The sequence below is a fragment of the Wolffia australiana genome, chromosome 2 (assembly GCF_029677425.1).
Source record: "Wolffia australiana isolate 7733 chromosome 2, ASM2967742v1".
NCBI lineage: Eukaryota > Viridiplantae > Streptophyta > Magnoliopsida > Alismatales > Araceae > Wolffia > Wolffia australiana.
The window spans coordinates 4,795,112-4,810,132 of record NC_135836.1 but is presented as its reverse complement, the minus strand read 5'-3'; the positions used below and the strand labels follow the sequence as shown (position 1 = coordinate 4,810,132).

The window sequence follows — 15,021 nt, the reverse complement described above, 5'->3', positions numbered from 1 at the left end:
TTCTATTATTTCTATATTTTGAGTTGTTGGTGAAACCTGCGTTCCTTGAAGCCGGGGGGGGGCTCAGGTTCATGCATCTCGTGGAGATGGTTTGTGAGTCAACCAAGATGTTACAGTGTATTAGAGTGACGGGATGATAGATCCTCATCACCTTCATTCATTGCGTTGTCGTTTTTGTACTGGAATCAGTCAGCCGTTAGGACCCATCTCTGATATTTTGCGCCAGATGACGAGCACTGTAACCTCGCGAAACTCACCCCTCTTGTGACGGTTTTCAGTCCTAACTCAATCTCGAGATAATTATGCAAACAATAAAACTCATGTAAAAACACTCTTTCCAGACGATCCATCCTTGGCTGGAAGTTTCTCATTGGATCCCGGAGAAATCCACCGAACCACGCTGCTATCGCGCATTGCGAGAGAATGCCTCCGGCATTTTGAAGATTGGCACCACTAAAACCGCGAGTTTTCCCTCTTGTTTCGCGTAGACCCGAAACTGTCTCTCTTCGCCAATCCGCCCCCCACGCGTCACGTAACGAAACGGCGGGGATGTAATTGCTCAGCAGATGAAGTCGCACCACCAGAGATGATGATGGACCGAATCAATGGCGGCCCGGCTGAGGCCGCTGCACCGCTTGAGGTTGATACTGACAAGGCTTCCGTTGCCCGCCATCTCCTCCAAGCAGGGAAGGCTGACGTCAGAGATTCCATCGCAGCCCTCCAGAGAGAGCAGCTCCAGCGCGGCCTTCTCCGCCAGCGCGGCCACCCCGCTGTCGGTGATTCGCCGGCAGTTGGTCAAGTCCAGCTCGGCCAGCCTGGGGCAGAGCCGCGCCACCAGGGCCAGCCCCCGGTCCGTGACCAGCTCGCACCCCTCCAGAGCCAGAGACACCAGCGAGCCGCCCGCCGAGCTGGCCAGCGCAGCCACGCTTCTGTCGGTGATCCGCCGGCACCGGCTAAGGTCCACCCGGGAGAGCCCTCGCAGGCGCTGCAGCAGGGACAGGACCCCCTCGTCGGTGACGCCGTCGGCGGCCCTTAGCGTGATCCGGCGCAGCCCCGGCGCGGCGGCCGCCACGGCGAGGAGGAGCTCGTCTCCCGCGTCTGGGCAATCGCTGATCTCCAAGCGCTTAAGTTGGCGGAATTCAAGGGGAAAACCGGTGGCAGCGCCGTCGCCGAGACCGCGGCAGTTGACGAGGGAGAGAGATTTTAGGGTTGCGGAGGAGTTTCCAAGAGCGAGGGACAGGCCGGGGGAGGTGACTGCGTGGCATTTGTCCAGCTTCAGGGTTTCGAGGTTGTCGGGGAGAAGAGAGAGGGTTCGGTCGGTGAGGGCGGGGCAGCCGGACACGGCGATTTTGGAGAGGGTGCGGAGAGAGGAGAAGACGGAGGCGAGGCCCGAGTGCGTGACGCGCGGACAGCGGGAGAGGGAGAAAGTTTCGAGCTTGGGAGAGGAGGCGGCGAAGGCGTGGAGAGCGCGGTCTGTGAGCGCGGGGCATCTGTCTAGGCCGAGGAAGGAGAGGTTCCGACACTTGGCGGCGAAGGGGATGAGACAGTCGTCGTGAACGGAGGGGGAGCAGGAGACGACGAGGTGCTCGAGCTTGGGACAGCGGGCGGCGATGGCGGAGAGGCCCTCTTTCCCCACCTTGCTGCAGCCCCAGAGGGTGAGGCGTCTGAGCTCGGAGCAGGCCGGGGAGATGATCTTCAGGCCTTCATCCGTGATGGAGAGGAGGGAAGAAGAGGAAGGGGTGGGTTGGATAACGTCAGCCCTGATGACCAGCTCCCCGAGAGAACCGGCGCCGGAGGAGGCGCTCACGGCGAGCAGGGCGAGGCGGGCGTCGTTGATCTCGTCGTCGACGGTGGGGATTAAGTTTGCCGAATTAGAGGTCGCCGGGGAAGAGAAGTCTGAGTGTCTCATGCTGGCCTGGAGATGGAGCCAGCGCCGGGACACGGCGGCGCAGCGGCGGCGGTCGGGAAGAGAGGGGAGGAACGAGAAGACGTGGCGGAGGCACTCGTCTGGCAAGCTCTGAAAGATGTCCTCTTTTGGTTTGCTGGTGGGTGTTATGTAAGTTGATAACCGCGGTTTTTTCCGCGAGGGAAGCTCGTAACTACTCCGCCGGCAGCCAAGAATCTCCATGGTTCTACAGCTCCCCACTTCTGCAGATTCCCGGAAGAAAACATGAGGAAGGGAAGAAAAGATAAACAGATATCTCTATTAATATTATATATGATAGAGAGAGAGACATAGAGACCGAGGAGAGAGATGGACAGACCTGTTTTCACAAGGGCTATGGCCATCCGTTCAGATCGCAGAAATCAGACAAGTAGACGCTGGTCTGAGGCCCCTAATCTGTTTCTTGCGGCAGTGCGATGTTCCTCCTGTTCCTTCTATTAGAGACTCAAATAGAAGAGAGGAAATATGAGGGTAGAACATCCCGTCTTCTTCTCCCGTCTGGCTTCTATCTTTTATAACCTTTGGCGAACTATTTCGATCTTGTACCAATACCGTGTTTCTACGTTTCTGCCCTTGCATGCAGACTTATTTACGAACTTGTGGATTTTTCTTTTAATACTCTTATTTATGGCCGTTTCCTGCTCCAACCATACACGACAAAGACTGATGCACTGGCAGCGGAGGGTGACATAATGACAACCTTCTGTATAAATCAATGCAAAACTGGTCCTCACGGTGTCATAGATCCGGGACGCGGACGGGACGGTTTTTTCGTCCCCGGACGAAAAAATCATCCCGTCCAGGGCTCAGACGAATTCGTTGACAAAAATTCGTCCGAAGGACGATCAGACGGGACGTTTTTCGTCCCGTGGGAAGTTAAATCCGTCTGTCCGGAATACTCAGACGGTGGACGGACGAAAGGTGGACAAATTGTTAATAAAATTCTGAAAAAATATTTCTTTACATTTGAAATATTTTATAATTTGAAATTTAATCGCCCATTCATTAGCAATTAAAATATCTTTCATACATGCACTTATAGTTGTACGGTAGTAGTTACTTTGTCTGAATGTCACTTTATTTTGGACTTTCTTGCCAATTTTATTTCACAATTAATTCTCAGAATACAGTTGTGGGAATTCATTAAATAAGACTTAATCGGCTTCTGTCGAGTTGACCCGAATCTCCATCAACTTGTTCGGGATTTTCTTGCCACTTTTGTTTCCCACCATATTCTCAGAACGCAATCCTGAGAAATTGTGATATAAGATTGAATCAGTTTCTGTCCATTTAACCAATTGTGAGATAAGTTTTTCATCAACTTTTTCTCTAATCCTTCTCGGTTTCTTCGTCACCGTAATTGAAAGAATTCATTCCTGTACATCCACATGAACACTTGATAGCTATCACAGATCTATGCATAGTTGAAACAGTGTGCTCATTTTGTTAACTGAAATAATGTCGTTGAAATAACATCTCACTCTTTTGTCGAATCTGAATACTCTAAATAATCGACCAATTTTTAATTTACCAATAACTAGCTATCAGATTGTTCATCATTTTTTTTTGAATTTAGAGATGAGGTTGAAACTCTCTATTTATATTAAGCAAGAATTCTGGAATTCTACATTTCTCAAATGTTGATAGTAAATTTTAAATTTTATTTAAATATTCAGCATGTTCAAGAAAAAATTATAGACTCGTTTCACTCACCAAACTTTTAAAATTTCAGAGACGAGGACGATATTCTCTCTCTAGGTTAAGCAAGGAATCTGGAAATTAACATTTTTCCCAACTTTGATATTTGAAATTTTAAAAATTTTAAAACTTGGAGGATTTAAAATTTTAAAAATTTTAAATATTTGACTAATTTTTTATATAGCTATAATTAGCTATTAGATTATTTGCCTTTTTTAATTTAGAGGTGAGGCCAATACTAACTTTTTAGATTAATCGAGGAATCTGGAATTTTACATTTTCCAAACGATGATAGTGAAATTTTAATTTTCTTTAAATATTCAGGATATTTGAGTAAAATTTTATTGTCCTGATCTTTATGTAACTAAAATTCTAGAGATGAGGATGAAATTCTCTTTCTAGATTAAGCGAGGGATCAGGAATTTTACAGTTTCCAAACTCTAACAATGATAATTTAATTTCAAAAAAATTTGAGGATCTCCAAGTCAAAGTAATGGACCTTTTTCTAGATTCCTATAAATACCTATCAGATTATTCACCATTTTTTAATGAGTTCAGAGGTGAGGCTGAGTTTCACTGGGAAGTTGTTAGGAGAATATAATTGCTTTCAAAATTGAAATTCTCTTTATAGTGAGATGGCAACTGGTCTCTGGGCAAGGAATTTGAGCTTCAGGATTTGCTATTTGGCTTTCGGTTCATATTTGGCTCAAATGAGTGGGCGGCCTTCAGACTGTTTTCTCCATGTACCGCAAGAGATTGTTGCAGATTAACTGCCGAATGTCAAGACACCTGAAATGCAGCGTTAAGTCTTTTTTTGGTATTCTTTCCATTGCTTTGCCATCATACTCGCAGATGTGGCAACAATCACCTAAATATTTTGAAAATGTCAACATTTTTACCATTTGAAAATTTCAGATGTTTCTTACGATCATTCAAAATGTTCATTGTAGTTTAAAGGATAGCACACAAACTAAAAGGGAAAAAAATTCAGAGTATGGCTGGATGTGGGCATGCCACATGTGGCGTTCATGAGTCACAACAAAGGTGAACTAAAAAGTATCCAGCGTTTTTTCAGAGTCTTGCAGCCGTCCAGCCAACTCGCTCAAAATCACCTTCACATTTGGCGTAGATTGACGGTGTTGAGATGGCCGTCTCACCTCTCGCACTTTTAAGCAGTCCACACTGCATATGTCTGGAATACAGTTGGTTCATCTGTGGCCAACATTGCATATGTCTGAAAATCTCGGCCTCGTAGCATACTACTTTCTGGTGTGTCAGGATTACGAATGATCTTCAATCCGGCCTGGACTACGAGGTTGAGAACATGTGCAATGCATGGAACGTGTCTATCCATAGTCAACTATGGGTTTATAGTCTTCAGTTGATCTACAATTGAGGCCAGCATCGTTCTGTTGTTGGACGCATTGTTCGTGGTGATGGCACAAAGCTTCGAATCTATTCCATATTCATATGCAACTTCCACGACGATCCTCACCAAGTTGGTGCCGCAATAGGATCCCTTGATCCGCCGGATAGCAAGGAGTAGCTCACAGAGCTTCCAGTTGACGTCAATCCAGTGGGCAGTGACATCTGAAAGGGCGAGTTTATTTCTTGATGTCCAAGCGTCCACTGTTAGAGAGACACAGTGAACGTCAGCAAACATCTCTATTAATTTCCCTTGGACTTATCTATACATGTTAGAAGCCGTTGCTTTGACCGCATCAGGACCAGGGATGTCCCCAACCACATGTGTCCCGTAGAACCATAATCTTCGGAACAACTTTTTCTTCACAAGTTGCCAAGGAAGATCGTTGTCACAGATGAACCTGACGAACTCCTCCTTCGTACACTCCACAGTGATGCCGTGTAAGTACAGCTTGTGGGACAGTAATTCGTAATGGGTTATCCTTCTCTGATTCATCTAGACACCCTTGAGTTCATCATGAAATTTAGGATGTACTTTCTCTATATGTCTCCAAAAAACATTCGTGCTCTTATCTTTATTCCGCTTGATGATGACCTTATGAGTGGGATTCTGCGCTTGACAAAGCGTACACTAGTACTCGTCCAGGCCAACTTCAACAAATCATTCTAAAACTTTAGATCGATTGTGTCTTACACATCAAGATGGCACATTGTCATCCACCTCTACGGCATCGCACTCTGCGGACACCGACGGCATAGTCCTAGCCATTGATTTAGGAGTGGTAGCAGATGTGGACTCCATATCTCTATCAAAATTATTCACAATATGCAGTCATTCGTGCAAAGTGTGTGACGAGAAATTTGAACACCGTATTAGAGTGACAATGAAAGATAATAAAACTAATGGAGACTCTAATAGATGTTTACAACACTCAACGTTCATAAGGATAACAAATGCGGAAAAAAAATTTGAAGATGACCGTCGATATTAATCTCAAAACTTGGACTCATTGACTAATAATATATCGACAGATCGATAACCATTCTAGCGTACTCAAACACGGTAATCACATAGCACATGCGACAGAATGATATATACGCAACTAAAAATTTGTTATATACAATTCGTAGAGAACGATTAGTTGATATATATGTGACAAGTTGAAATATACGTACCTCTTTGGGTCGTCGACAAATAAAGCTGCAGTCCAGAAGCTCCGAAAAAGACGTGTACAAATTATCTGAACAATACATGAAAGCGGCGAAATTAAATTCTATTGGGGCCTACTAAATGTAAAATTAATGTTCTATTGAAATAATCCAGGCATAATTAAGGAAAATAATACTCATATACTTTAGTACCTTGGGCTACATGATATGGAAACAGAATTGTTTTGGTAAACACTAAGTGGCAGGGGGAGAATATGACAACTCATTCAAAAAATCATTTAAATAAGCAACACGGATATATAGTTATACAGAGAGATAGAGAGGTAGATAGATGAAGTGAGATAGATAGATAGATAGGTAGACATTGAGATAGATAGATAGATAGATAGATAGATAGATAGATTGATTGATAGATAGATAGATAGGCAGTGAGATAGATAGGTAGACATTGAAATAGATAGATAGGCAGTGAGATAGAGAGGTAGACATTGAGATAGATAGATAGCCAGTGAGATAGTTTGATCAACAGATAGATAGATTGATAGATAGGCAGTGAGATAGATATGTAGACATTGAGATAGATAGATAGGCAGCGAGATAGAGAGGTAGACATTGAGATAGATAGATAGCCAGTGAGATAGTTTGATCAACAGAGGGATAGATAGATAGATAGATAGGCAGTGAGATAGATAGGTAGACATTGAGATAGATAGATAGGCAGTGAGATAGAGAGGTGGACATTGAGATAGATAGCCAGTGAGATAGATAGGTAGATATTGAGATAGATTGATCGAGAGTAAGATAGATAGGTAAACATTGAGATGGATTGATCGACTGAGAGATGGATAGATAGACAGTGAGATAGATAGGTACACAATAAGGTAGATAGATCGATAGTGAGATGGATAGGTAGACAGTAAGATAGACAGATCAACAGTGAGATAGATAGATAGTGAGATAGACAGATCGACAGTGAGATAGAAAACATACTTCGCCGTCGGGGAAGCACTCTTCGACAATGCAAATGGGCGTGGAAGTCCACCAACGTGGTTGATGGGGAGGGGAGCCGGGAAGGTGTTCTTCTTTCGTTTTTGAAGGACACAACTAGGGCGCGCCTTGTTCTTTCAAAAGGGAGCTGGAAATAAAGTATTTTCTAATACATATATTTTTGTCCGGGACGAGGGACGGGACGGTTTTTGCCATGGATGGGACAAAAAATCGTCCGGGAAATATTGGATGGGACAGTTTTTTACTCACCGGACAAAAAACCGTCCCGTCCTTCGTCCCGGGGAAAATTATGGACGTCAGACGGGGCAAAATTCGTCCCATCCCATCCATCGTCCCCGTCCGGGACGATCCAGATCTATACACGGTGCACACTGGTAATGAACACGGGGTGTGATGGATTATGATTGCGCCAGATCAGAAGAGAAAAACCACAGTCATTAAGGAAAAGGGAGATAAGCTGGCGAGTATTATCTATATGACTATACTCTTTTTGTGACCCCGAAAAATTGACATAGAGATTATAATACACTGTTGACTGGCAGCAATATTCTGCCAAATGCCATGCAAGTTTCAATTGCCCACTTATAAGAGTCTCCCGTGTCTCATCTTGCTTATCTTTTACTCCGCCCATTGTGATAATCTCTCTCTCTCTCTCTCTCTCTCCTCTCTCTTTCTTTATCTCTATTTCTATCTATCTACCTATTAATCTCTCCATCTGCCTATTTCCGTCCATCCCATCTATTATCTCTCTCTCTCTCTCTGCCTTTATGTCAATCTCTATCTGTCTCTTTCTTATCTATGTCTATCCATCTATTTCTCTCTCTCTCTCCCTTAATATCTATCAATATCTTATTAGTTCTCTATCCATCTATTTCTCTCTCACTCTCTTGGTGTCTATCCATATCTTTCTATTTCTACGTCTATCATTCGATTTCTCTCTCTCTCTCTCTCTCATTATTTCCATTTCTTTATCTCTATCTCGATCTATCTATTTCTATCTATCTTTATTTATTCATCTCCTTCTCGCACGCTCTCCCTACTTATTTATCTCTTTGTATCTATCTCTATTTATCTTTCTCTATCTTTGTCTGTCAATTTCAATCTATCTCTATCTTTATCTCTCTCTGTATCTCTTTATCTCCATTCGTGTATTCCTATCTAGTTATCTATATCTCTCTCTCTCTATTTCCCTCTATCCCTCCCTCTCTCCTCTCCTTCTCTTCCTCCTTCGCCTTCTCTCCTATCTCCATCTGCCTCTCTCCCTCCCTGTCCCTCTCTCCTATCTGTCTCTCCCTCTCTCCCTCCCTTTCCCTCTCCTTATCTCCCTCTCGAAATTTCTCTCTTCCCTCTCTCTATCTCATTTTTCAAGAGAAACGCTTATGACGAGGCTTCTCTCGCTCCCAATTTTTCTACATCTCTATCTGACCGTTTTTATCTCTCTCTTTCTCTCTCCCTAAGTATACATCCACGTCTGTCATGTTCAGTTGACTATTCCATTAGATAAAAACGCAAGATATTCATGTTCTATTGGCCCACTACATCAAAGACGCGTCATAACTTAAGAATTAGCAGTTGAATAAAAAATTATTAGATAAACGTTTTTCGTGGAAAATCAAATTTTTTTCCAAAATGGATTTTTCCCAGAACCATAAACAAAAAAAATTTAGGCCTGCTATCACTAAGATTTTCTTTCATCGGTGAGGATAATTTAAAGCTTCAATTGCCAAACTTTTGTTCAGATAAGAAACATTTAGAAGCATACCCCATCCAAGTATTGGGATTTTCCTGGAGTTTCTCGTTGTTAATCATCTTTATAATCGCCTGCATTTCTCAACCGTGTCTATCTCTCTCTGTCTCAGTGGATCCGTTGAACCGGACACAAAAACTTGACCGATCTATCAGCAAAACTTGGGGACCATCACAAGCAACTGCTTTCTAAAGACGCGTGGACGGATAATCTAATCTGAAAATGGTAATCTTTCTTGACATCCACACAATAATCCCATTCCGTTCGGTCCCGTCGTCAGAATCTACTCAATTAGTCTAATTTCAAACGTCCTGTACATCCCTCGCCCAGGAACGGGACCAAACTACAAGCCTTGCAGCAGATGAATGAACCGTTTTTCCACCAGTGATCTATAGATTAGCCTGACGATTTGATTCAATTGGAATCTGGGCTTTCTCAAGACAATGGAATTGCCGAACTACGCTCTTGCTACTTCCTCTCTCTGTGTCAGAGCTAAACGTCCTTTTTCCTGAAAGCGACTTGCTCTGACATGCATAGTATGCAGACATCAAAGTCCGCGTTTTACGGAACGATTCAGTCCAAGGCATGCCGTATCCCTCAAGGAATGTTGCTATGGGCGCGTGGGCTTATATATCGTTGACAGTGGTATTAGAATCGAAGAAACGTTTTGTGTTCTTTTGACCCATCTCATCGTTGAAACTTCTTCCTCTTTCCTCGTCAGGACGTAAAATAAATCGTTGACATGCAACTGAAAATCTTGAACTTGGCTAAGGTTTTTGGATTAGATATCCTAGCGGTCGGGGGACGAATGGATCGAGCTCCTTGGGCAACGCACCAGCGAGATTTTGATGAGGCAGAGAGAGAGGTATACCCCCAAGAGGAAAGAAACGAATCTTGTCCAGATAAAATAGAAGGGATAAGTCCCTACGGTTGAGAGTGCAAATACCAATATAGGGACATCTATCCCCTGTGATGAATCATGACCCACCGTTACATTAGGAAAAAGAGAGTTATATTATTTTTCCACACAGAGACATGGTCATCGCCGCACCATCCAAAAATAGTACTCGTTATAATGAAAACATGGTTACAATAACAATATAGATTCTATTGAATGAGTATGAATCAAATGGAATATATTAAGGTATGGTATTAAAAATAATTAGATAATTACTGTAGGGACATCTACATGGTCCGGTAATAAGATTGTCTTTTCTAAACCAGTAACTCTTCTCATATATCATGGGGTCATCAATCATCTTAACAATTCTTGAGCGCATGGGATAAGACTTGAGTGAGACAGAAGCATAGAGAGAAAGAGGTTACATATCCAATTACACCCAACATTTGAAAATAGTTCGTGATAATAGTATTACCCTCCCTTGTTGGGTTACCATCTGCAATGATATGCCCATATTCAGTCTCTCCCCATGTCTCGACCTCTCCCACTCCAAAAAATTTGCTAGTCCGTCACCAAAGGTATCTCACGCACTCTCTCTCTCTCTCTCTCTCTCTCTCTCTCTCCCTCCGTCTCTCTCCGTCTCTCTGTCTCTGTCTCTCTCTCTCTGTCTCTCTGTCTCTCTCTGTCTCTCTGTCTCTCTCTCTCTCTCTCTCTCTCTCTCTGTCTCTCTGTCTCTCTGTCTCTCTCTCTCTCTCTCTCTCTCTCTCTCTCTCTCTCTCTCTCTCTGCTGTCTCTGTCTGTCCTCGTCTGGTAGTATCTCATTCTCCAACTGTTCGCCATCATTATTCTTCCCTCTAGATAATACTTCCAAACATTTAAGCCCGAACTATATTGTCATTGCTAGCCCGCATCCTCCCGTCGAGGCAAAGCGACTGAAAATTGGAAGATATTTTGTTGACAGGAGCATTATTGATATATTAGAAAACCACTTGACTTATAAGAAGAAATTTATGACAGGGACCAGGGAAACCTTGCTTCCGTTGAGATTCCTTTAAATCAAAGTATCTCAGACGGGAACTTCTTCCTTGTATAAAAATTGACGCCACGTTAGTTGTATGTCGTCGACCAGGGAAACCATCGACCCGTCAACCATCTCCAAGCTTTTCTTGCACTTCCAAGCTTGACTTGTGCTTCAGCCGGCAATAATGCCGTCTTCGGAAGGGAATAACAATTTTAAGGGGACGAGTCATGTTCTGCATGGTCTGCACTCTGCATACATGATACTGATGCGACCGCACTAATGACTCCAAGGAAAAACTTGCACTCTTCTGTCCTTTCCGATTTCGTTTTCAGGACTTAATCTTCTGCATAGGCATACTTCGGAGAATATTTTTTAAAACTGGCACACGGTTTTGATTGAACAGTAGCTGCTGTTTTGGGGTGAATGTAGAAATGTCGAAGTCAATGCTCATCATTCTTAGTATTCCGAGTGACCTCTAAAAGAGGGAGAACTTTGATGAGTGTATGATTTGGGGAGACTTTAGAAAAATTGAAGTGCCGCACTTCTTTTGGTAGACATGGTCGTTCTGTTCTGTTCATTTCAAACGAACAAAATTCGCACAAAAGAACCGCACAGACCCTTGTTCTTTGTTTTGTTCTTTTTCTTTTTCAAAAACGAACAAAATTCGCACAAAGCAAACAAAAGAACAGAACACGGGTCTGTTCTATGTTCTGTTTGAATTCGTTTTTGTTCTGTTTGGAAAACCGAACAAAACGAACAATTCGCACAAATTCGCACCAAAAGAACAGAACGACCATGTCTACTTTGGCGTTTTCCTTTTCTGTTATTTTGTCGTGGCATTTCAGCGTTTTGACGCAGATTGGTGGACCCTGTCGCGGAAACTTTGGGGCACAAATTGAATCGCACCCACTGGTTTCTCGGAAATGTATTAAGTGGGACATGGTTTTGGAAGAAAAAGTAGCGGTTTGGAGCAGATAGTCATGAATGTCCATAAGTCAATGCTCCTCATTCTTTTGTACATCATCCTATTAATTGTGGTTCTCTGTCATGCTGCAACTGAGACAAGTGACTGTCAGAACGATGCGGACTTTGCTGAGAGGAAATGTGGAAATATGTCATTTTTTGCATGATATCACGAGAGAGATATGACATCTTTTTCTTTCGCTTTTCTTTGGTCGAAATGATTGCCCTTTGTGAGACACAAACTGGATAATTCTTTCTTTTTCTTTCCATGTACGTCAACATCCCCTAAACGTGGAGCACATACATCTCTCATAATCATCTTTATGGGGTGTAGCTCTATGTATATCAACTATTCTACTTTCACATTAAGATATCAGAAAAATTCTAACCATCATTTTAAATATGACCCAACGAAACAGTTGAGATCAGCCAGTAGTAACCATACATCCTACGCATATTAAACACTCAATATATAAATTTCAATAGGTAAGCTGACTGAAAATGAAACTCCCATAATCCATAGAAAAAATAAAATTGAAGTTCTAATGAGACCACCCTTATCGATGAAAATGTCATCATTGTAAACTTTAGTGAGGGATTAAAAGCGTGTTTGTTTCCAACTGCATTTTAGAGATATTTTTACCATAATAAAATAAACGAATATTGTGGTACTTTCAGAACTTTGGTACGTGTACTCACTTCCTTAGACTTCTGTTGTCAACTTCAACCGTATGGTATTGAATTCCATTTTTTCATGGAGATCTAAGCCCTTATGCAAACCTAATAGATACATATTTGATATTTAATTTGATTAGTTACTAAATTTTAATTTGAATGTCTAAATTAATGGTTCTATTTTTCTATAAATTTGAGCTTTAATTTAAAATTTATTTCAAAAAAGTTTTATCTGGTTATTTTCACTATCAATCGATGCATCTGTAACTTTTATTAATATTTTATAATAAAAAATAATATTTTTTTATATTGAGGTTTTCATTATTACAAAATATGCTTTCTAAAATTAATATTTGTTGGTCCATATCTTTTAACATAGGAAATATTTAATAAACAAACTCTTCAACAAGGTCCCACCTTAGTTTTTCTTTTCAAACTGATTTTGATATATTTATAAAAATCGTCAAAAAACTTTCAAACTCTGTAACTTATTGAAGACGTCTAAATTAGTATCAATATTAAAAATATCCAATTCCCCATTTGAGCATGTTTGTAGTGTTAATAAACTAAATTTAGCATCTATATCTAGGTGTCACACGGTCAACTCTCGAACAAGGAACAAAACTTAGATCGAACATGTGCTGGCCTGAACATTTGGGCAGGAATGCCAAGCGGCCTTTGTTTGTGAAATAAAAGTCTCTTGCAATAGCTTTAGATTGCTTAGAGGTCAAGGACAGAAGGTAGGGCTAGACAACATGCATGGATTGGGTCACTGTATTACAAGGAACAAGATTACATTGTATTCATAGCCATTACATGGGAAAAGACCAGGGATGATACCGAAGTAATGAGATGAGGTGCCCGTGTGACTAGGTAGTGGCACTCCTGCACCTTGAAGCGCCCAGCCTCAAGCACGTGCTTGTCGGCAACACCACAACACACCCGCCAGTCCGTCCCAGCCTTGACACTCCACGCTCCCCCAACACCCTCGCTGACACCATCGTGTGCAGTTTGCATAGGCGCCACCGTGCTTGATGCCCCAAGCCTTTGCACCACGCGCCTCATCACTAACCACACGGGTGCCACATTCCCCACAGCTGTCTCGCTGCTCTTTGTGTGCCAATGCCTTAGTCTCTTAGCAGGATGTCTCCTGGCCCACACCTCGAACACGTAGTGCACATGGTGTATCTGCACAGCCCCCACAAGCATGATCAATGCTTCGTGTTCCCAATAGACCTTGGGACGACCTCAGCATAGACTTTCATCATGGGACTTCCTAAGACCACACGATGAGATGATTCAATCATGGTTGTCGTCGATAGATTTTCTAAGATGGCACATTTTGTGCCATGCTCGAAGATTTTCGATGCTTCTCGTGTCGCTAGACTATTCGTAAATAATATAGTCAAACTCCATGGACTACCAAAGACTATTGTCTCAGATTGCGATGGGCGATTTACGAGCTACTTTTGGAGGATGCTTTAGTTCCTCATGTGAACTCAACTTCAGTTTTCCACTACTTACCATCCTCAAATGGATGGTCAAACCAAAGTTGTCAACTGTAGTCTTGGAAACTTATTATGATCCATCGTTGGGGGGAACCTTAGTTCGTGGGATCTAGTGTTGCCTCGAGCGGAATTTGCATATAAATCCTCAGTCAACCGTACAACTGATAAGACCCCTTTTGAAATAGTTTATGGTAAACTACCCCGTGGGCCCCTAGATCTCATGCCATTAGATGATCATGTTAGAATTTCCGAGGAATGGTTAGATTTTGCACATCATGTTAGAGACATGCATCAAAACATCCATTCACGCATTGCATTAGAAGCAAATTGCTGATAAAGGACGGCAGTCTGTTAAGTTCACTGAGGGAGATCAGGTCATGATTAGATTATGGCCTGAGAGAAATTCTCCAGGGGTTGCTACGAAGTTACATCCTCGTAGCACCGGGCCTTTCTCAATTGTCGGGGTGATCTATGACAATGTCTACGTGGTGAGCATCCCTCTAGAGTGGGGGATTTGTCCAACCTTTAACGTAAGCGACTTAGTGCACTACCATCCTACGCCATCAGTTTGCAAACCTCACAGCCCTCCGACCTTGAGTAGCGGTGAGAATAAAACACACTTGCCACCCATCCTCCATTCAAAACCTATGAGGCCGGAAAACATCGATTTAGAACTGTAGGAAGTAATCAATACTAAAAGGGGGCGGTTGGACTACATATTTCTTGTTCAATGGCAGGGCCTACCATCTTCAGAAGATACATGGATCAGGGAAGTCAACCTGCAACGACTTTGACCAGAGCTAGTGCAGCCATTCGAGGACGTTATTGACATCAACTCGTCCGAGTCGAGTTCCTCCCACCTAAGGAGGATGATGGGGGACCATCTTGCCACCAACATGGAAAGACATCAGCAACCTGATTGAGCAGCACGAGCCGATGCCAGCGACCCATTGTTCAAGT

General features: G+C 42.7%; 1 protein-coding gene across 1 annotated transcript; it reads right to left on the bottom strand.

Annotated features, from left to right (window-relative positions):
* Positions 1 to 278: 278 nt before the first annotated feature.
* LOC144716588 (uncharacterized) lies at positions 279 to 2,454 on the bottom strand. The gene is made up of 2 exons (XM_078591755.1): positions 2,265 to 2,454; positions 279 to 2,148 (listed from the first exon to the last, which is right to left on the bottom strand). Exons 1-2 carry the CDS (start codon positions 2,287 to 2,289, stop codon positions 560 to 562), a joined length of 1,614 nt encoding a protein of 537 aa, XP_078447881.1. The 5' UTR covers positions 2,290 to 2,454; the 3' UTR covers positions 279 to 559.
* Positions 2,455 to 15,021: the final 12,567 nt, after the last annotated feature.